Source organism: Thalia democratica, chromosome 4 (assembly GCF_965202585.1).
Source record: "Thalia democratica chromosome 4, ktThaDemo2.hap1.1, whole genome shotgun sequence".
Classification (NCBI taxonomy): domain Eukaryota; kingdom Metazoa; phylum Chordata; class Thaliacea; order Salpida; family Salpidae; genus Thalia; species Thalia democratica.
Window position 1 is genome coordinate 21354795 of NC_139168.1, and position 21371 is coordinate 21376165.

The 21371-nt window shown below is 26.2% G+C and overlaps 2 protein-coding genes across 3 annotated transcripts; both read left to right on the plus strand.

Moving 5' to 3' along the window:
- Window positions 1-10595: 10595 nt before the first annotated feature.
- LOC145833127 (kelch-like protein 28) lies at window positions 10596-12102 on the plus strand. Its single transcript, XM_082940329.1, has 3 exons — window positions 10596-10815; window positions 11209-11791; window positions 12093-12102. Exons 1-3 carry the CDS (start codon window positions 10596-10598, stop codon window positions 12100-12102), a joined length of 813 nt encoding a protein of 270 aa, XP_082796455.1.
- On the plus strand, window positions 11876-19472 carry LOC145834758 (uncharacterized). 2 transcript variants are annotated; one of them, XM_082942268.1, is made up of 4 exons: window positions 11876-12008; window positions 14779-14877; window positions 16590-17057; window positions 19265-19472. In XM_082942268.1, exons 2-4 carry the CDS (start codon window positions 14835-14837, stop codon window positions 19321-19323), a joined length of 570 nt encoding a protein of 189 aa, XP_082798394.1. In that variant the 5' UTR covers window positions 11876-12008; window positions 14779-14834; the 3' UTR covers window positions 19324-19472. The 2 variants fall into 2 exon arrangements, with proteins under 2 accessions (XP_082798394.1, XP_082798395.1); XM_082942269.1 differs by lacking the exon at window positions 11876-12008 and adding an exon at window positions 14486-14662.
- Window positions 19473-21371: the final 1899 nt, after the last annotated feature.

Genomic DNA, 21371 nt, shown 5'->3' on the forward strand with positions numbered 1-21371 from the left:
AAAAAATTTACTTAATTAAAAAAAAAAGAAAAGAATAATTTTTTAGCAGGGTCGATGTTGGACATCGACGTGAAAATTTTATTATTTTCGCTTCGATAGTCCAAAAGTCGAGTTTATAAGTAATTTCATATTTAAATCCTTTTCTTTTACTACTAATTTTTAAAATGATTAAAACACTTTGGTTTTTAAAAACATTGTTTCGAAAAATAATAACAACCGCTAGTTGACGCATTTTTGCCATGTAGAATTAACTACCGATCACACCGGGTTTCATGCTTTAATCAGCATGTTACATCATGCAACCATGTCTTGACCAGGCGATTGTTATGTAAGAAAGACGTATATAGACAGCAGAGCAAACGAGAAAGCAGATCATTTGGATTTCAACGTTAACAAGAAGCACCACTACGCCAGTTTCCAGTCCGAAGCGTAAGCCGCCATCTTGGAAAAATAGCTGAACTCATGGAAAACTTTCTCTTGGCGCTGTGAGTGTAAGTCGCCATCTTGGAAAATCTAGATGATTTCTGGTGAAACATTCTTACTCAAGTATTTGTTTTTTTGTCTGAAACATTTACTTTGTACTTAACTTCATAACTTCGTAGTTTTTATATCTTGTTCTATATACATTTTGTATACCTACTTTAGCAACGTCGACGGGGCGTACAACTTGATTTAAGTTGTTAACGTGCCATACTCATAAGCCTACGCATACTGCAGCAGACAAGCAGCAACAACTTCCAGTTTGGATCATTTTGAACATTGAACTCGACCCATAAGCCCAAGCATTCGGTGGCATAAACTTATTATTCTTATCTTTCGTTTTCTTTATTTAAATATTGTATCTTTTTATCTCGCGCGCTCTACATCCAGTGTCAACGAGGAAGTATAAGTCCCTACTTTCTGAACCAGTAAACTGTACGAGCAACCATTTGTTACAACTCAACTAGAATTGTGAACTGCAAGAAGCCTTCTCATATAATAACTTTTATTATCGTTCTTTGATTGTATTGTATAATAAAGCATATAGATACTTGCTAGTCTATATTTAAACTTAAACTATAAGTAGAATGAGAAGGGTATTAGCTCTTACACACTCTTGCACTCGGTCGCAGACCGAGGTAGCAACTAAAGATAAAGATGGCCCTGAAGCTACTGCTAATCTGGCTCCTGTCGAAACTGCCGAACCTGTTACAGAGGCGGTTTCCCACAAAGCTAGAGACCGCAGTAGTTCGGAGTACATCAACATCATGAATAAATTTATAGCAACTTATAAAACAGAATTTTTACAATCAGTTTTTAGTCTAAAAGACATAATTTATTAATTTTAAATTTAAATTTATTTAGTTTTAAATAAAATTTTAAATGGTATTTAAAAGAATTTTCTTTCTATCAACTGTTTTTAGTATTTAAAAAATTCTATTCCCTAAAGATCTTAGAATAACTGATTTTAAGATGAGTGAAAAGTTATGTTTCTTGTGTATTTTTAAAAGCATTGAAATGGGTGACCTTAAAAAAATTATCTTTTAAACATTTTATTTTGCATCAGAAACATTTAGTAAAATCTTTCTACACACTTAGGATAACTCAGGATTTTATAAAATTTTGGAAAACTTTAGTATGACTCAGTAAAAATCAGGATAACTCAGAATGTTTTAAGTATTTTTAAGCTCAGGCTGATTAAGGATAGATTTGTTTTTTTTCCTTTAACTTAGGGTAGATTTAGTGGTTTTAAAAGCTTTGTTATAAAGCCTAGTTTCTATTAGTTTAAAAACAATAAAAAAATTCTTTAAAAGAATTTAAAATGCTTATGATGACACATGACATTTTAAAACTAACTCAGGACAGTTATTTTGACTCAAAGAGTGGCAAGGCAATCCTGATATCTTCAAAGTTAATTGTTTTTTTTTTACAAAATATGTTTTATAATACTAAAGAAGAAGTAAACATTTGTTTTCATTGATTTTTAGACTATTATTTTAAAAATATGCAAAGTAATATTGTATGGAATGTTGCAAGTCTAAAATATATATCAGATAGGAAAATTATCTGAAGTTCAAAAGCTTGAATTGCAACACCAACACCAAATATTGCTATTACTCAAGACTGCAGTTTAAGTGGTATGAAACTTTTATTTTTAATTTCTTTTACATTTCAGATTTTCTTCATTTGTTAAGATTTATTTTTACAGTTTTATATTGTAATAAAAGTAAAAATGAAGAAGTTAAAAAAAAAACTAGATCTTTAGATTTCTTCTACAAAAAAATTAAAACTTTCAATTTTAATACTGAAGATTTAACATTTTTATATAAAAGATAAAGATAGTATACTAAAAGCTTCAACGAACTAAAAGTATGAGTTATTTTGAGTTTTATACAATACTTTTTTGTTGATATAAAATAGATATTGAACATTATTTAGAAATTGCACAGAGAAAAATGTTTTGAGGTATTAATTGTTATACTTAGTTGACTATTTATTAGTAGTTTAAGGCCATAGGGGGGTAAGCCATGTTTTTTAGAAGTTGATCTTATTTTAGAGATTTTTTTTAAGCTCTAAGATGCTTTTTATTGTTTTAAGAAATTTGAATTGTTTTTTGAGATATGACAAGTCAAAGTCGGGCCGCATAATAGGTTACCTATAGGAAGGGAAAACTAAAACAGCGAAAAATGACTAGTTTGTTTAAAATCTATCTCCTCCTACATTTTTCAAGCAATCTTATTCAAACTTTAACAATTTAATCTTTATACAATAACAATATAATATTGCTTGTTAATTTAAATATTTGTAGTAAATTTTTTTTTTAAAGACTTTTTTTTTAATTTTTTTTATGAAATTTTTATTTAAATTATTATTAACGTTTTTTTCTGTAATGTAAGGAAAATTTTCTAAAATTTGAAGAAAATTGCTTGAATTATGAAGTAGGAGATAGATTTTTAGTAATTTTTTAAATTTTCGAGAAAATTGACCCCGAAAAATTTGCGGCCTAGAAGTTTTAATTTAGGAGATTTTTTGAGAAAAAAATTTGCGCACCCCCTAACCAAAATACCACGCTACGCCACTGGTTGCTAGTATTCGGTTCAGGACTGCCGACTACTGAACGATTGGAAATATTTTAATCAGTAGACAACATTCTTTTGCTAGTACTTTGATGTTGTGCAACATATGAATCATTCTCTATATCACTAAATTTTCCAGAATCTCTAAAACTATCTTAAAAAGCTGTTTTATTTGTTGGCACAACTTTGCTTTGAGGATGTTCTATTTCTAAACGTTGCTCATTTTCATTGATTTCAAGATTTCGATACAGAGTCTTCAGTCTTAACCATATCAGAACTAACTACAAATTCACCAGTTGAAGAATTTTTAGAAGTAGTGTGCTCAAGTTTGACACGTGCAGTCTTATCAGTCTTTTATAACGCAGTGCTAGTATTTCCACTGACAGAGATACTTTCTTTACTTTTATATGTCTCTTTGGGATATGTTGGCTTGTTTTCCTTATCGCTAATTTTTACAAAATTTTCAGTACCATCCCTTACATGGTTGTATTAAAAAAAACATGTGGCTGAAGATTTCCATATTCCTTATGTTCACCATCATTGACATTTTCAAAGGATCCAAGCTTGATCAGTTGGTGACGTATTGACAACAGACTTATTATTAGCTACTTCACCAACTTATTCTCGGACACGCTTGTTTTAGATGAACCATGCTTGCTGTCAGACTTTTTCTCACAATCTTAGTTCGTGCCAATGACACCGTTTGAAGCTTTGAAAGTTGCGTAATCATATTTTACTATTGAACCATATTTTTTCACATTTTGTTTGTTACTATCGTCATTGATTGTGCGCATTGGTGCATGTTTATGTACACATGAACATCTTTAGGTCAGATCAGCGTAAAAAGAATTTCTATCACCAACAGACTGTTTGTTTTTGGAAAAATAACGAACAACACTGACTGTTGCTGACAAACAAATAAATATTGTTGTTAATTTACAAAAACTTGTATCAAATTTTAATGAAATCTTATCACTTTATTTGCCAAGATAATGTGTAAAAAAAGTTATTAATTTATTTAATAACTACTAAGGAATTTTAGACATTCAAAATGTCTTGTTTCTAAATCTATTTTTTTCTATTTATAAAATTTTCTTTAAAATGGTAAAAAACTTGTCTACCAACGATTTTAGTCTACTGAATGATAAAATTATGCCCATTTGTAGGTTACTGTGTACGTGGTTAATTAAACATACAATACAATTTACTACACAAACAATGCTAGACAATATTAAATGAAACTTTGTAGATAGGTTGTTTAAAGAAATAGATTTTATTTAATTATTTTATTAAGGTTATATCTGTTTTTTTTCTTTTGAGTTTATAGTAATTGACCAGCAAGAATTTGCAAAAATTAAGTTAAAAGAGACATTTAAAGTACTACCATATATTTTTTTGAAATTTTCTTTTAGCAAAATGAAAAATTTATGAATAAATAAAAACTTTACTATATGTCTCGGTTATAAACAATATTACTTGAAAGGGAATTCATTAAGAGTCATTTCAAAAGTCATAAAAACAAACAAATATATATACTAGAACATAAAACAAAATCATGAAGGATTTTGTTTTGTTATAACCTTTAAGTGCTTCTACTTTAATCATGTTATAAAGTTTTGTTTTTATACAGTTACATTTTTTTATGGTTAAAATCATTAGGCTTACATCTCCCTCCATTTTGCTTCTTAAAATTAAATTGAATAAATATTAGTTTTGAATTTTTTGTTTAAGTGTAGCTAAGGATTTGGCAAAGTTTTATAAGCAACGGACTTCATAAACTTCCTATTCAAAATTACTGTAACTTTACTGTAAGATGTAAGATGATATAAGTAAGTTTAGTTTCTAAAAAGCATAAGTGTTTATGTTGATGTATAGTTTATTTTTTAAATTAAAAGAGTTTTCTAATCAACTTATTTAAGATGACAATCTTATTTCATATTATTAAGTTCTTTCAGAATTTCTTTGCAAGTACAGTGCTTATTCACTTATCCGGACACGTTGGGCAAGATTTTTCTGTAAACGTAGCCGGATAACCAAAATTCCGGATAAGTACAAAAATTCAATTTTTTCATATAATAATATAACTGCTACATATAATGAAGTGCATAATAAAAGTGTTATAGTAAAATCAAATACATAGTAATTGTGAATAATATATATTTAAATGATAAATAATAAAGACTAAATTTGAGGTTAACTAATTAGTTTTTTTCGAAGGTAGACAAACATCAGATTTATTAACCCTTTGCAACGATATAAGTTTTTTGAGGGTCAAGCAAGTAAAATTCATCGTTTGTTGTTCCACCTGCCTTAACTATTAATTTCAAAGAAAGATTAATTTTTGTTTAACAGAAACATAAATCAAATTTATTTTCAAAACAAAAAATAGTGTAGACCTATTTTTCTAAAAAGAAAAAAACTTTTTAAACAAAGAAAAAAAAACACACATAAAAAAAAGCGAAACATTTTGACTAAGTTTAAAGTCGATTTAACGGAAACAAAAGACTACCAACAAATTAGTTTTTATTGGAAGTTTTACTAAAATAAGAAAGAATAGACGTTTGTTTTATAGTTTTTTCACATTTTTCAGCAGAAAACTTACGGAGATTAATAAGTTGTGAAGCTTTTTCTGGCGTGGCTTCTTGCTAACACCGATAATAAGCTAAAAAATCATCTAATAACTAAACTAGATTTTTGATAACTAAACAAGTTTTGATTAAAGATAGAATGTAATCTTTAGTAGTATTAGTACGTCATGATAATAAACATAGTTGTAGTTTTTAAAAAATTACTTAAAATTTTCTTACAGCATGAAAGCTTAAATATTTGTATCATAAGTTTAATATTGTGTTTAATATTTTAATATTTAATATAAGTAAATTAGTGTTAAATATTGAATTTTTTTTTTGAGTTTTCCTCTGACCGAAACTGTCCGGATAAGTGAATAAGCACTGTACAAAAATATAGTAAAAGTGAAACTAAATAGCAACTTTCATATGCTAATAAATGTTTAGAATATTGAACCTAAAGTGTTGTGAATATTTGAATGTTGAGTGCGTAAATGAACAAAAGAGACTGGTACCCATACAAAATACTGATACAACTAAAATAAAGTAACAGTAAAGAGATTTTTAAGAGTCTGATGCAACAATTCATGCACATTGAACAGCCATATGTATACTCATCAGTTTATGCAGTAAAAAAGTCAAGCCACATCCTTTTTTCAGCTAGTGCCAAGTTTAACATGTAGTTTCAGAACTGAACTTGATTATTTTTCTTTATAGTTTATAAAAAAGTTTATATTCTAAAAGTGTTTAATGATTAAAAATTATGTTAGTTAATTCTTAATTCAAACTAAACATTTCTAAAGTTATATAACTTTAGAAATAGTACATGTGTAAAGGTTTTAATTCCTTTGTTTTTTTTTTTTAAGGAAAGGGTTGCCACTTTACCTGGAAACCTGGAAAAACCTTGAAAAACATGGAATTTGACAATTTAGGCAAAAATAACCTGAAAAAACCTGGAATTTGAGAAATTTTGAAAAATAACATGGAAAAACCTGGAAATTTTAATAACTTTAACACTATCAGCAGTAAAATTTTGATTTGACACAAAAAATCTATCATATAAATAAGATTTTTTTGTCATCATCAAAAAAATATTTTATTGAAAAACACAATTAAAGATATTTCACAGTATCTTTTCAATGTTTTTATATTATTGAATACAGTTTCTTATATAGAAATTAACCTAAAACTAAAAATAAACCCAAAAATGTGTACTTTTAAAAACCTGGAAGAAATTTTGAAAACCTGGAAAAAAATTTGAAAAACGAGGGGCAACCCTGTAAGTACAAAGATCCTTTTTATAACTGATAGATACTAGTTTGTGTGTATATCTTTATCTTCTTTAATAATCACTAGATTACAAATTTATTGTACTTAGTTTATTTAAGTTGCTATAGAGTAGCATTTCGTATTGATATAATTCAATATTATTTATTAATGGTAGGTTAAAATAAATATAATAGAAACTTCTGTCTGAATGAAATGCTAAAACAAAAACCACACACTTAGGATGCTAATGATACTCAGGAAACTTTGATTTTTTAGGATAACTTAGGCTAGTTTGAAATTTTTCAAAAACTTAAGATTAACCATGCCATTTTTTAACACAAAATATTTAAAATACTTTGTAAAAATTTCAGTCTAGTTTTAAATTTAGATCTTTAATGAGATTTAATTGTACCACTTTCAGTTTTTTCAATTAAAAAAGTTTACTTTAACTATGTTAAAGTTTATTTAAGACTTTTTCACAAGGACTTTTTTTAATCAGGACGACTCAGGATAGTCTACGGTTGCCACACACACAGGAAACTCAGGGATTTTTTTTTCTTGTCTCAGGGTAGTTTTGGTTTTTTCTTAAAATTTCACGGATAATTAGTCCCATAATTAATTCCGAAAACTGAAATCTTGTTTGTTTTGAATTGAAATATCATTCTTGAGTATAGAGTATTTGTATGGCAATTTGCCAATAATAATTTTGGAAACTTTGCCTAGAGTATTTTGAAAATTAAGAAAAGTAACCAACTAATGAATTGTTAGTATGAGATATTATATCTCAAAAAAAAAGCTATTTCAGATACACATGAGTAATAGCAATTATTGGATAAAAAGAACTAATTTTAGTGATTTAAATCAAAAACAAAATTAAGATAATAATTTTATAGTCCACAAGGTTGAAATATCTTAAATCATGAAAATTATATAGTTTTAGGTTTTATATTTTAAAGTTTAAATGTCTCTATGAAAAAATTTAACTGTTTTAGAATTGATAGTATTAGAAATTCTTAATTCTTTATAAAATATAGCTGTACTGATAGTTGTATGCGATTTTTTAAGAAAATAAAAACTTCTCTCTAGTAATGTTGTGGTCAAATAATTGAAATGACATGGTCAGTTTTAAGTGAACTATAAGAACTTAAAGTTTAAAACGTAATTATTACATAAGAAACTCATGCAAAAAGCGTGTAGGAAACAACTTTAACCTAATTCTTAATAATATATATAATACAAATATGCTCTACTTAAGAATAACAAACTATACAGTGCCCTTATTTTATTACACTGACATATTTTTCTGTGTGTTAACGGATTTACACACTTCAACTGAAGTATGAACACGAAGAAAGTTATATTTACATTCCAGTGAACTTGTTTCGCTAAGATCTTCTGTTAACAAATGCTTAATTTTATATTTTAAATAATTATTCAAAATTTATTAGTTTGTCTGTCTTGGAAACAAAATATTTTTGAATTTTCTAAACTTATTATCAAAATTTTTAAAAATGAAATAATGTTTTTCTTTTGTTTGACTAAAACATTTTAAAACATAAAAAAAAACTATAATTAATAATTGCTGTAATGTTCTAAAAATTTATTTTTAGACATGAAACGAAATTAACAAAACAAAAACAAATTACTGAATAAAATAAAGTAAAACATAGTTTACACGCCTCATTTACGCTCGCACGCCCCAGACCTTTTGTTTTTCACTGACCTTTTTTTTTTCACTGACCTTTTTTTTTCACTCACCTTTTTTTTTTCACTGACCTTTTTTTTCATTGACCTTTTTTTTTCACTGACCTTTTTTTTTCATTGACCTTTTTCACCTAATTAAAAAAAAGTCGCTCGCAGGCCGCAGTTTGCCAACCTCCGGATAACGTCTTAAGTTTTACTTCAGTTTAAGATTACGGCAAGTGGAAAACTTTGCACATCAAAAGTATAGACTGAAAATAGTTTTAGAGTATTTCTGTTGAACTCTGTTTATTTTTTTTACAAATAATGAGTACGGTACACTTTTTTATTTTTTGCTTCTCTTAATCACAATATTGTGTTGTGTTTTTTATCATTTTAGTGTTTAAATACATTTCAATTTTGCTTTAGTTTTTTTAACAGGAACAACATCTTTTGTTAAGAGTGTTTTTTTTATTATGATTACAGTCAGATCTTACTTTTTACTTGCAAAAAAATAATATAGTGTTTATGTTGAAAATTGCACCTTTCCTGTACTGATTAATTTTTACTTTATTTGGTGTTCTGCTTAAAAAATCTTTAAAAAATATTTTGCTTTATAACTAAAGTATATTTCAAGCTAGTTTAGTTATTAATTATAGTAATGTTACAAACATAATTTAAGAACCGAGAGAAAATTGAAAAAAAAAAAAAGTATTTAAAAGCCATAACTTTGCTTAATTTCTTCTTAAAGCAAAACAATCTATAACTTTAATAGTTTTTTAATTACATAACTTAAGCTTATCGATATGTTTTTAGCAGAAATAAATAGAAAAAAAAAGCCTTTTATTTTAAAAAAAAGTCTTATACCTGAGAGTATTTATTTTGTAATGATGTTGTAGTGGTTGTTTGTCAAAATTGAAAGGAAATTTAACTGAAAGGTTTATTAATCAAACTTTATATAAGTTAATGTTTATACCTAAAGATCTAAAGTTTTGTATTTTTATAATGTATAGTTAAAACATTAAAACTGTAGCCTTTTCGGTAGTTTTTTTATTCAGTTTATTTTTCAACTCAAATGCATCATATTTAATATTTTATCTAAATTAAAAAATCTTGCTTTATTTAAGTATTATAAATGTAAACAATTATATTTTATGTAAAACTTCAGTGTAATAAAAAATAAATAAATAAAACTGCTTTGAAGCGAAAACACAGTTTAACGGCAGATGATGCCCAACAAGTTATACCAGCAAAAAAGCGAAAAACTGAAAATATTCAGCTAAACACTTTAGATTGCATGAAAACTAATTGCGGGTTTGTAAAGTTGAATTATAAAAAGGCTTTAAACTTATTAAAAAATGCACTTTAAGTACCTTCAACGGATATCTTCAACGACGTTAGTTTATATTCTTTTCTTTTTAAATATTACAAAGCTTTAAACTCCACAAAAAAATCATTTTACTTCACGTTAAAAAAAAACTTAGTTTATGCCTTCTTACTACTTCTTGGACGTTCTAATATTATTTTTGGTTGAGTTACCTGAATTTCCAATTAGCTAAATAAAAACATAAAGTTTTTTTTCAAACATACTTACAAAATCCATGATAGTTATCTGCATGCTATCTTTGAAGTAATTTTGTATTATATCATAAACGGAGAACAAAAACCAATTTTAAATTTACTAGTTAAAACTACTTAACTTAGGTAATAAACTTAAGCCTTAATTTGCTTGTATTTTGCTAGACAAAAACTTTTAAGCTAATTTAGCCTATAGTTTTTAATAAATTTATCTTAAGAGGAAATAAATATTTAAGGTCGTTTGTTGTACGAAAAGAACAAAGTGATTTGCGTCTTAAGAGCTAATAAACTTTTACAAAATAACAATATCGAAATTGAACTTAAGGATTACATCGGAGACAAATTAAAAGTTCAAAGTATTTCGACCTATCTTGGAGTATCAAGTATATTCAACACTCGTCGACTTGTAAAAGTGATTTCAGATTATATCCAACGTTGCTTTACAATGGTCGTTGAAACTGATAATTTTTTGGAGCTGGACTTTGAGCAAGTTGACAGAATAATGTCCAGTTCTAAACTGAATGTTTGTTCGGAAGTGGAAATTTTCTTTGCGGCAAACTTATGGTTAGACCACAAGGTTTGTGAACGAAAAAGGTACGCAAAAGCGTTGTTTTTAAACGTTCGCTTTCCTTTGCTGTCTGAACCTGTTACAAAGAGCATATTAGGTGAGAGGCATGGTTTAAAAACTTCTTCTTTTTTTCGTGAAAATTCTGACTGTTGTGTGCTGATAGATAGAGTTCTGGAAAATAAAACTGAGTTTTACAAAAACAAGTCAACTAGTTACTACACAAACAGGTATTGTAGCAGCAGCAATTGCAGTACACTTATTTGTGGCGGTATATACCAAACATCTAACAAACAAATCATTAACCCTCATGTTTACGAAACCGAAGTAAGAAACTTGAAAAAAGTTCAACTTTTCACTGGGATATCAAAAGAAAAAAGAAATTGACAGCGTAGCTCTCATAAAAGGTGAACTTTACTTCATTTGCTTACACAGAGACAAAATCACATGTGCGCTGTGTTATTCAATTAATAAATACTCACCTTGTAAAAAGACGTGGAAACATTTCCCTTTCAACCAGAGTACAGGTCAGAGTACTGTCACTGCTCCTTCATGGATGGCGTCTTCATCATGGGCGGTTGTCGCATGATGAACCCCAGTGAGCACACCGACGTTTGCGTTGAAACAAACGTGGTCGGCGAAAGTTGGCGGGAAGCGGCCCGCATGAGCCAATCGAAATACGCGTCTGCTTGCGCCGTTCTTCAAGGAAAAGTGGTCGTGCCCGGGGGTAAGCACCGGAGTCAGCCCGCTTTCAACACCGTTGAGTCCCACGCAGCTGACAGCTGGTCACGCATGCCCGACATGGTTTACGGGAGAAGCTACCACAATTTAATAGCCGTCAGCAACAAGCTGTACGCGGTCGGGGACAGCACGGGCGCTTTCGAAGCTCACGACAGCCTCAGTGGAAAGTTCAGCGCCTTGAAGCGACCCTCGGTTCCGTACACGAATCGCTGTTTCACCATCGGCACCGTTCCGATCGCAGGTAGAATTTTGTTTTTCAACATCGACACCACGAAGGTTGTGTTCTACAACATGAAAGAGGAAGAATCACATGAGCTTTTAAGACACCTTTCAGAGTTTGTTTGTTTGAAAACACCTGAAGCAGAGATGCTAAATCGCAGAGCACAAAATCCCCGCAGTAAAATAAAAAATAAAAAGCATGGCAATAGAATTAAAATTTCTTATGAAAGCAAAAGCTGTATTTTACAAGTTGAGAACATAAAAGTTTCATATATTCAATTACACCAACATATTTAAAAGCATATTGTTTTTATAAGTATGAATGCCTTAAATGTAAGTTTATGTTTTTTATTTTCATAAGGTTAATTTTATTCACTTTATTGTTAATTTAATCATAACTACCTATTAACCTTGTAGTAGTAGGTAAAGTTTGGTTAGAAAAATTAAAGAAAAGTATCTTCCACTTATTTAAATGGTTAATAAACTAAAAACATTGTAGCTTTAGAACTAATCGATGTTAAATTAATTTATTATTTGATTTTTTTTTCCGAAAATTAGATGCAATAGACAAATTATTTTTTCTTATATTCTACTTTTATCAAATTATTTGAATTTTTAAACTTAAAAATAAAGTTTGATTATTATAATTTTTTAAGATTCATTATAAATTATTTTATTAAGACATAGATTTCACTTAAAAGTAATTTGAATATAATTTATTATTTTTGTTTACAAACTTGAAACTACTATTTGCTTAGATTAAATCTATTTAAAATTTTTAATGTGACAAATTTATTGAGTCTTTTTTTATTATAATTAGGTAGTTTATCTAAAAAAATATTATACTTGAAAGTTTTAGTGTACAACTCAAGGTTTTTAAAACTAGTTTTGTAAATTAAGCAGAGTTGAAACAAGGTCAGGAAAAGTCAAAAAACTCAGGAAAAGCAGAAAAAAAAGATAAATAACAAGAATAGTAAGGTTTTTTTTTTAAACAGTCAGGAAGTTTGACTAAATATTAAAAAATACCAGATTTTGTCAGTTTAAATTCACTGAATTCCTTATATTCAAAAACAAGTCTTTGTTTGGTAAAAAATTAATTTAAATTCTTCAAAGTGTGATTAAAATTGAAAAAATTTCCAATAATTTTATAAAATTACTTAATGCCTTCATCTGGTAAAATTAAATGAATATCCTTTATAAAACTGCAAAATGTTTCTATTAAAATTTTTTTAAACTATCCTACTAGAACAAACAGTTTTTGTAAGCAGTTTGATAATCTGTAGCATTTTTTAGTAAAACAATGATAATACACATAAGTTTGTTTATCTAGCATACTTTAGAATTGAATTGTTTTTTGTTTAAGTAAATAAATAATTTCATTTTAATTAAACACTAGGTTTAGTGTTTTGGGTAATAAGTTTATGTTTATAATTTACCTCATTATAATTTTTTCAAAATTGTTTAAATTTTTAAAATAAATTATAAAAGAGGTGAACTTCATGGTTAAGTTTAATTATTTATAGTTTATTGTAGAATAGTTGTTTTTTAATATTTTTTACATAAATAAGGGTAAAATATTTACTACTAATTTTATAAATATTGATAAACTGAAATATAAAATTGAAGGCTTTATTAATTCCAAGTGTTTGAATATGTATTATATTGTTTGTTTAAATTGATAATTTGATTTAGAAAAGTCAGGAAAATTGTAATAAAAAGTCAGGAAATTGCTTAAAGAGTGGATATTAACTATAGGGTTGCTATTTTACCTAGAAATTAAAAATTCTGTACTTTGACAATTAAGGCAATTAAAACCTTAGCAAAGCTGAAATTAGATATAATTTAAAAAAATCCTACATTTTTTAACAATAAACCTAAAAAACCTGAAATTCTTAACAAGTTTACATAGTTCGGTAATAAAATTTAACTTGATTCAAAAATATTTCATATAAATAAGTTTTTTTTTATCAACAAAAAAAACTTTTTTTCATAAAACGCATTTCAATAAACTTAAGTATTTTTCAATGGCTTATGCTATCAGGGTTGCCACTTTACCTGGAAATCTGTTTTTACCTGGAAACCTGATACTTAACAACTAAGGCAAAAAAAACTTGGAATTTGAGAAATTTTTAACCAAAGACTTAGAAAAACATTCAGTTTTTAACAATTTCAGCATGTTAAGTAGTACAATTTTAACTTGACACAAAAAAACTATCATATAAATAAGATTTCAATTAAAATTTTTTAGTTATAATACACATTTTAATTAACTTTATAGTACATATACAAAGTTTTTTTATTATTTAACACAGTTTTTTATATTAGACATAACTTTAAACTGAAAATAAACCAAAATACATGTAATTTTAAAAGCCTTGTAGAGATTTGAAAAACCAGGAAAAATTTATAAACATGAGTGGCAACCTTGTACTATTCCAAACAGTTTATTACAATAAATTTAACTTTAAACTAAAGCTAGACTCTAAAATGTGTATTTTTGAAGATTTTTTGAAATCATGTAAAAAATTTAAATAAAAATCAGGTGGCTATTCTCAGGGTTGCCACATAGTCAGGAAAATTCAGGAAATCAGGAAAAACTAAGAAAAATGACAAAAGTCAGGAAAATTCAGGTCAAAATGGGGGGTTTTTGAAAAAATTCAGGAAAAATTCAGGAAAAAAATTTATAAAAACCTCAGATATTGTCAGTTCAAATTTATTTATTTCCTTTTATTTCAAAGCCTTCGATTAGTGAAAAATTAATTAAAAATTCTTTAAAGTCAGACAGACTAAAATTGCAAAATGTTCCTTAAATTTTACAAAATTACTTAATTTTCAATGCCTTTTTTAGTAAAATTATAGTAAAAAGTCAGAAAAATCTTGAAAAAAGTCAGGAAAACTTTAGTAAAATGTCAGGAAAAAGTCAGGAAAAGTCAGGAAAAATTTCTCAGCTTGACTTGTGGCAACCATGCTATTCTGTAGTAGTTAAGGTAAGTCTCTAATGGTTTTTTTTTCTTGGATTTACAAATAGTTATTAAGTTACACACTAAACACATTACTTTAGCAGTTACATTTTCGTAGGTAACAACCGTTAAAATTATTTTAGATGAAATTCCAGACCAAGAAGATTTACCAACTTTAGATTTTCCACCACCTAAAAAGATGAGGTACCAGAAATCTTGGGAATCTGTTTATGAGTTAAAAGGTTTTTTTATCTCTAACAATTTGTAGTATTTAAGAATACACATTTGAGTATTTCAATTTTGAATTCAACAACAATTTTTTTTTAATACTGAGCTTTTTTATTAAATATTATAAAGGAAAGTTCTCATGTTTTTATTAAATTAAATTAATTTTTCCATTGTAATTTTTGAAAAAAAAAAATTTTTAAATAGTTTTTAAAGTATTTTTTGTAATTTTATTTCAATAATACACAAAAAATTTTATCATCTAAAGTCAAAAATTCCAATTCACTTTTTACCTAAAAATTAACATTTTGTTTTAATAATTTAATAATTAACAATACTTTAGCATGACATTTTTTTTACTTTAGTACTAACCTTTGACTACTTTATTTAAATAAATATACTTAAAATACATTTTATAATAACAACACACAAATTAAACTGTTAATTTTATTATAAAATTAAAACCAAAATTTGTTAGTATAAAACAAAGTTCGCTTCATAGACAAAAATTGAATTTCTAATTTTATTATTTAAGTAAAATGGTTCATAGAGGCCATAAGGCGGTGAGATAGGCAAATTATTTATTTACAACAATTTTTTGGTTTTATACCTTACAAATTATCATGATTTTTGTTTGTTAAACAAAAAAAAATTTTTAATTTTTGTCATAAAATACATTTATTTGAATATTAAAAACATTTTTCTGACAAATGGTTTGTGGTAATATCAAGAATTCTTTATAAAATTTTTTAGTATATTGCTTTCAATTACAAAAAGAAAATTTTTATTTACTATTTTATAAATGCTAAGAAGATTAGCTTTGACTGATTTAATTACTAGACAGATCTACTTAGTTTTTTTATTTCAAAAAAGAATTATTTCACTGCATTGATTAAATTTATATATAAATTTTTGATAAAAGTTGTGATATAAATAACAATTTTGTTATAAGCAAATTTATTATCCCATTTGTAAGCTTAGATTTATAAGATAGATTTAACTAAAGCTTTTATTAATTGAGAATAAATAAATTAAAAAAAAAATGTTATTTATTGATCTTGTAGTGAAACAAAACTTTAAAAAGCACGTTTTAAAAGTAAATACATACTTAATTAGCTCAAGTTGAACTGTGATGCTTACATCAGGCTAGCCACTTTACCTGGAAGCCTATAATTTGTCAAATTAACCCAAAAAAAAAACCAGGAATGTTTGTATTTTTGAAAAAAAATCGGAAAAACTTCAAATTAAAAAAAAACTTGGAAATTTTAACATTTTAAGCATTGTCAGTAGTTAAATTTTCGATTTGACACAAAAATTTATAATATAAATAATATTTTTTTTCTTCATCTAAAAATTTTTTATCTACCAACACATTTATTGTAAGTTTAAAGTATCTTTTTAATGTTGTCATACTGTTTAACACAGTATCTTACTTTGAACCTAATTTTCGACCAAATAAAGATTAAAATTGTGAACTTTTAAAATTCTGTAAGAATTTTGGAATACTTTGAAAAAAATTTGAAAATACAAGGCAACACTATTACATCTATTAAACTGTTTAGTTTATTGTGAAACGTTTTTGTTAAACCATTGAAATCTCAATTGTTCACTTATTAATAAAATAAATATTAGATACACAACTTATTTATAAACAAATATAAATAGTGTTTAATGTTTTATTAGTTATATCTGTTATGTCAACTATGTGTAGTGCTGTTTTACTTATTAGATTGGATTGCTCCAACAAATTGTGAAACTAAAGCTTTTTGCAAGTGGTGCAATGTAGAACTACAAGCAAAAAAGAGCAACTTAAAAGTTCATTCTTATTCTGACCGACATAAACGCGCATCTCCAGTCACAAATAACCACAACTCAATAAATCAGTTTAGGATGGAAAAATCTTTTAAACAGCAATTCAACAATTTCCTTAAAGAAAACGTACGCCAGACAGAAGTCCGGTTAGCATTGCAACAAGCTCTTCACGGGAACTTGCTAGCAGGCGAACACCAGATAGATGTCATGAAGACACTTGGGACAGCTCACGAATCAGCAACGCTTAAAAGGAGGAAAGCAAAAATGATTCTGTGCAATACTCTCGCACCAATTTGCAGAAGACTAATCATAACTGATTTTATGGTGAAGCATTGTTCTTTCTATCTGGATGAGAGTACAGATACTGCTGGACAAAGTTTTCTAGGTAAGAAAATAACTTTTAAGCTTTGTTAATTTAATTAAGTTTAAATTTGTTATTTGTTTACATACATTCTGTTGAATATAAAAATATTTTAATACTAAAAGCTTATTAAATTTAAATTTCAAACATGAAATAAGCTTTAAACACATTGTTCTTTGTTTTATTTTTTTAATATAGATTAATTCTTGTAACACGTTAGCTGTAAAAGAAAATATTTTGTTATGCAATGAGTTGGACATTTTTAGATTACTCAGATGTAAGTAGGTTTAATGACAGTTAAAGGAAAAAGTTTTTATTTTACAGAATTTAATAGGTTAATAAATTAAAATTTACATAAAATTAAAGTTAGAATTACTATGATTTTTTTTAATAATTATACAGTAAACTCGTTCTAGTAAACTAAGTCAGTTTCATTTCTAACATATATTTGATTTTTGTGTTGACTTTTATTTAATAGTTTAAGAAATATGTCAAAATATTGTTGATTTTATTTTTCTAATAAGGAGAATGATTTAATTATTATAATATTTATTAAACAGCAAAAATTTTAATTAATAAAGAAAATAATGAATAAATTAGCAATTTGTTGCTTTAACGAGCAGGGTTGCCACTTCACCTAGAAACCAGGAAAAACATGGAGTTAAAATTTTAGGCATAAAAATACCTGGAATTTTGTACATAAATCTTTAAAAGACGTTGAAAAACCTGATATTTTCAATAATTTTTACTTGTATAGTAATAAAATTTGGATTTGAATAGAAAATTATACCCTATTTTTCAAAGTTTTTTGTCATCATCAATTTTTTTTTATTAATGAACCATTTATAAAGCAGCTTTAGTGTACCTTTTCCATGTTTTTATACTCTTTAATACAGTTTTAACATTAAACTTAACTATTAACTTTAAACAGACCTTAATATGTGTAATTTTAAAAACTTGGAAGAAATTTAGAAAACCTGGAAAAAATTTTAAAAATACCGAGTGGTTAACCGGAAGCAGTTTATGTTCAAATAATTATAACAGTTTTCCTTTTATATACAGCGGTTGTAATTACAGTTAAAGCTATACTTTCTTAAACTTTTGTTCTATTACCTTCAGTTGTTTAACTAGAACAAAGTGGTAGTCCTTTAATTTCACAGATTTTATGTACTTAAAAGTTCGACTATATTTGGTATTTTTTAACGTTAACTTTTGGAGCAGTGTTCGCGTTGAATACCAAGAACTTAAGGAGTTAATGATGAAACTACAAACGATACCTTTTAGTAACGCGCAAATCGAGCGAGACTTTTCTTTGATGAATATCTCGAAAAACAATAGACAATCTAATATGGGCCATATTTTGTTAAACTCCTTAATGATTATTAGGTAAGTAAAAATTTAATGTATTTGGATTTATGTCTTTTTATTTTAACCTATTTATTTCATAGAAATGAAATTTTAATGTGTAATTTAAACTGTAAAGTTTTTAATCATTATTTAGATTATTTAATTTTAGTTAAAGTTGGGTATGCAACTCGATGACCGAGAGGTCTTTTTGTGTACCCGGATCCTTGAAACAAGAAATTTTTGAATTTTGTTTTGTTATTATTCAACAAAACTTATCATTTTGATTTTTACTTTTAAAAAACATATTTTATTATAGGAGACATAAAGGCCCTATTAATAACTTGTTTTTTTTAATGTAATCCAATTAAATTAATATTTTGTATTACAACGATTTGTTTTATATATATTTTTTTCTTTTATTTTAAATATAAGGGAAGAATAAATGCATAATAAGAATTGAAACATTTTTTTGCTAAATTTATCGGTATATTATCAGTAAAGTTCAATGATATATATCACTAGTAAAAGTTACTAGAACTTTTTTAACAAATTTTAGTTTAGGTAGTTTTTTAAATTTTTTATTCTAATTAAAACTATTTGTACAAGGTTAAAAAGCTTGGCGTTTGCTTATTATTTAAATATTATTTAGGTTGTTGTCTTTTTTAGATAAAGTAAAGTATAGTGTTAATCTGTTTGTTGAATATATTTATCATAAATATAATATTGGTAAAGTACAAAATTATAACTCAATGTATTGTTTATAAATTACTCTTTTTCATTCAAAGGTTCAATTCAAACATTAGTAATAAAAAATTCCTACAATTACTTTTTACATTCTTAAGCCAATTATTACCCAAAATTATAATAAATTCTATTTTTCTCAGATCAACCTGCAAAAGAATGGAGTTATGCTGTGACAAATTTCCACTTTCAGATACATTGATAGAAGAAGTTGGTAAGTCTAGTTTGTACAAACCAAGAAGCCAAGATGTCAATGAAATCTTGACAAACGAAGAGTACAGCAAATTTAAACCTTCAAATTTGACAATGTTTGCAGCAAACAATGTAATATAAAATTTCAACAAAATTTTTGCGTGTTAAAAAGCAGTTAATTTAAAAAAAAAAAAAATGCTTTTCATTTAAAGTCAATTCACTATTTTAAAAACACTTTTACTTGAGTGACTGTTAAAGCATTCTACTGTTTAAATTTGTTGTGACTGTATTTTATTCAAAAATTTCAAATTTGTTTATTTACAAAGTTTTGTACATAAATTGCTAAAATTTCTTAGACTATTTGTACTTTTTTACACATTTTGTAGTAACAATAATAAGTTCAATAATAATCCAACCGTTAATCGCGCTAATTTTTTATCATATGAGTATTATGCTAAATTTCTTTTGCCTAACAAACTTTAAAATTTCTCATTTTCTTAGTTTTTATTAAGTATTTTTTAATACTTAAAATTGTTATTTTAAATTTCCGTATTAACTTTTGTATTTTTTAAAATTTTCATATAAAATTTTAGGTTTTTAAACAAAACATTTTTACTTCAATTCAGCTTTTTTTTTAAACAATTTTCTTTATTTACCAATATAGTTTTTTTTTTAATTGCCATAACTGCTAGTTATTGCAATACAAATTAGTTTAAGTCATAGTGCTGTAAACTGCCCTTATGTTATGCACTTGTTCTTTTATTAATAAACATATAAAATTAATCCAAGCTCTTTATATATATATCAAAAAAGTATGTAGAGTATATAGCTTGTATTAGTATAATATTTTGTAGTGTCGAAGGTTTGTATAATTTTTTTAATTACAATATATCCTAGTTTTTATTTTTTCACAAACTTTGAAACTTGAATTAAATGAATAAACCTAGAAGTACATAAGCAACTTACAAAAATAAATTACTTTTTAGTTAACTATACTTACAAATTAAACATTGAAAATGGTTTGAAACTTAAAGATAAATGAAATAAGTAATACTAGTAACCTTTTAGATTTTTTTTCTCTTAAATAAAGTTTTATTTTATGAAACAAATTAAAGTAGTTTAACATGAATTCCTTTAAATGTACAATTTCAGTCTTTGCTTTATATCATAGTCATTATTATCTAATAAAATATCTTTTCACTAAGTTAACATTTTTAGCTGCGAATATTCTTACTGCAAAAGCTTTAGTATAATTAGATTGTTATAAAACTTATAGCAGAAAATATTTTAAATTTAGTTTAAAAAAGTAAATTAAGCTTAAATCTTTAACAAACCAGTTAAACTGACCTTATTTTTTTTCATTTAATAAAAATTTAAGGTATATAAACAAATTAATTTTTGATAATAATTTTCATAAGAAAAAAAATGTTAAAATAAGTAAGTAAATTGTAAATTAAACACTTATGTAGTTTTTCACTTTAATAAAATTTTTGCAGGAACAAAAAAAAATTTTGACTTTAAGAAATATAAGACAAGACGTGAAAGTTAGTTAAAACTTAAAAAATTAACATGCATTATTAAAGTTTTAAAATTAAGTGAATTACTCAAGCGTACGATTTTGGCTTATAAATTTCTTTTTTCTTCTAGCTCTCTCACTTTTGCGCTAAAACTTTGCGTCTATTTGTAAAGTTCTTAAATGAAGAGAATAACTCGAGCACGCTCCAGCGTACCACTCACTTTTCACTTTACTTTCTTTTATTTCTCCAAATTTCTCTCAATTTACTATAGAGCTTTAAAGCGCGTGTTTACAATTAAAACAGCTGTATTTAACTGCCATCTTGATTATACCATGTCTGACCTGAAGCGTTAAATAAACTGCACTAATGAATGGTATTTCAAACATCTTTTTTTTTTTACTACAAGTATGTCTGTGACCTTGAATTAAAGTTTGAAAAAGAGCTTAGTTTTAAAACAGGTAAATTTTACTTCTTACTGTTTGGTCAACTTTATTTTTTTTTTTAATAAGTTTTTCATTAGTTCTAACTTTTAATAACAGTT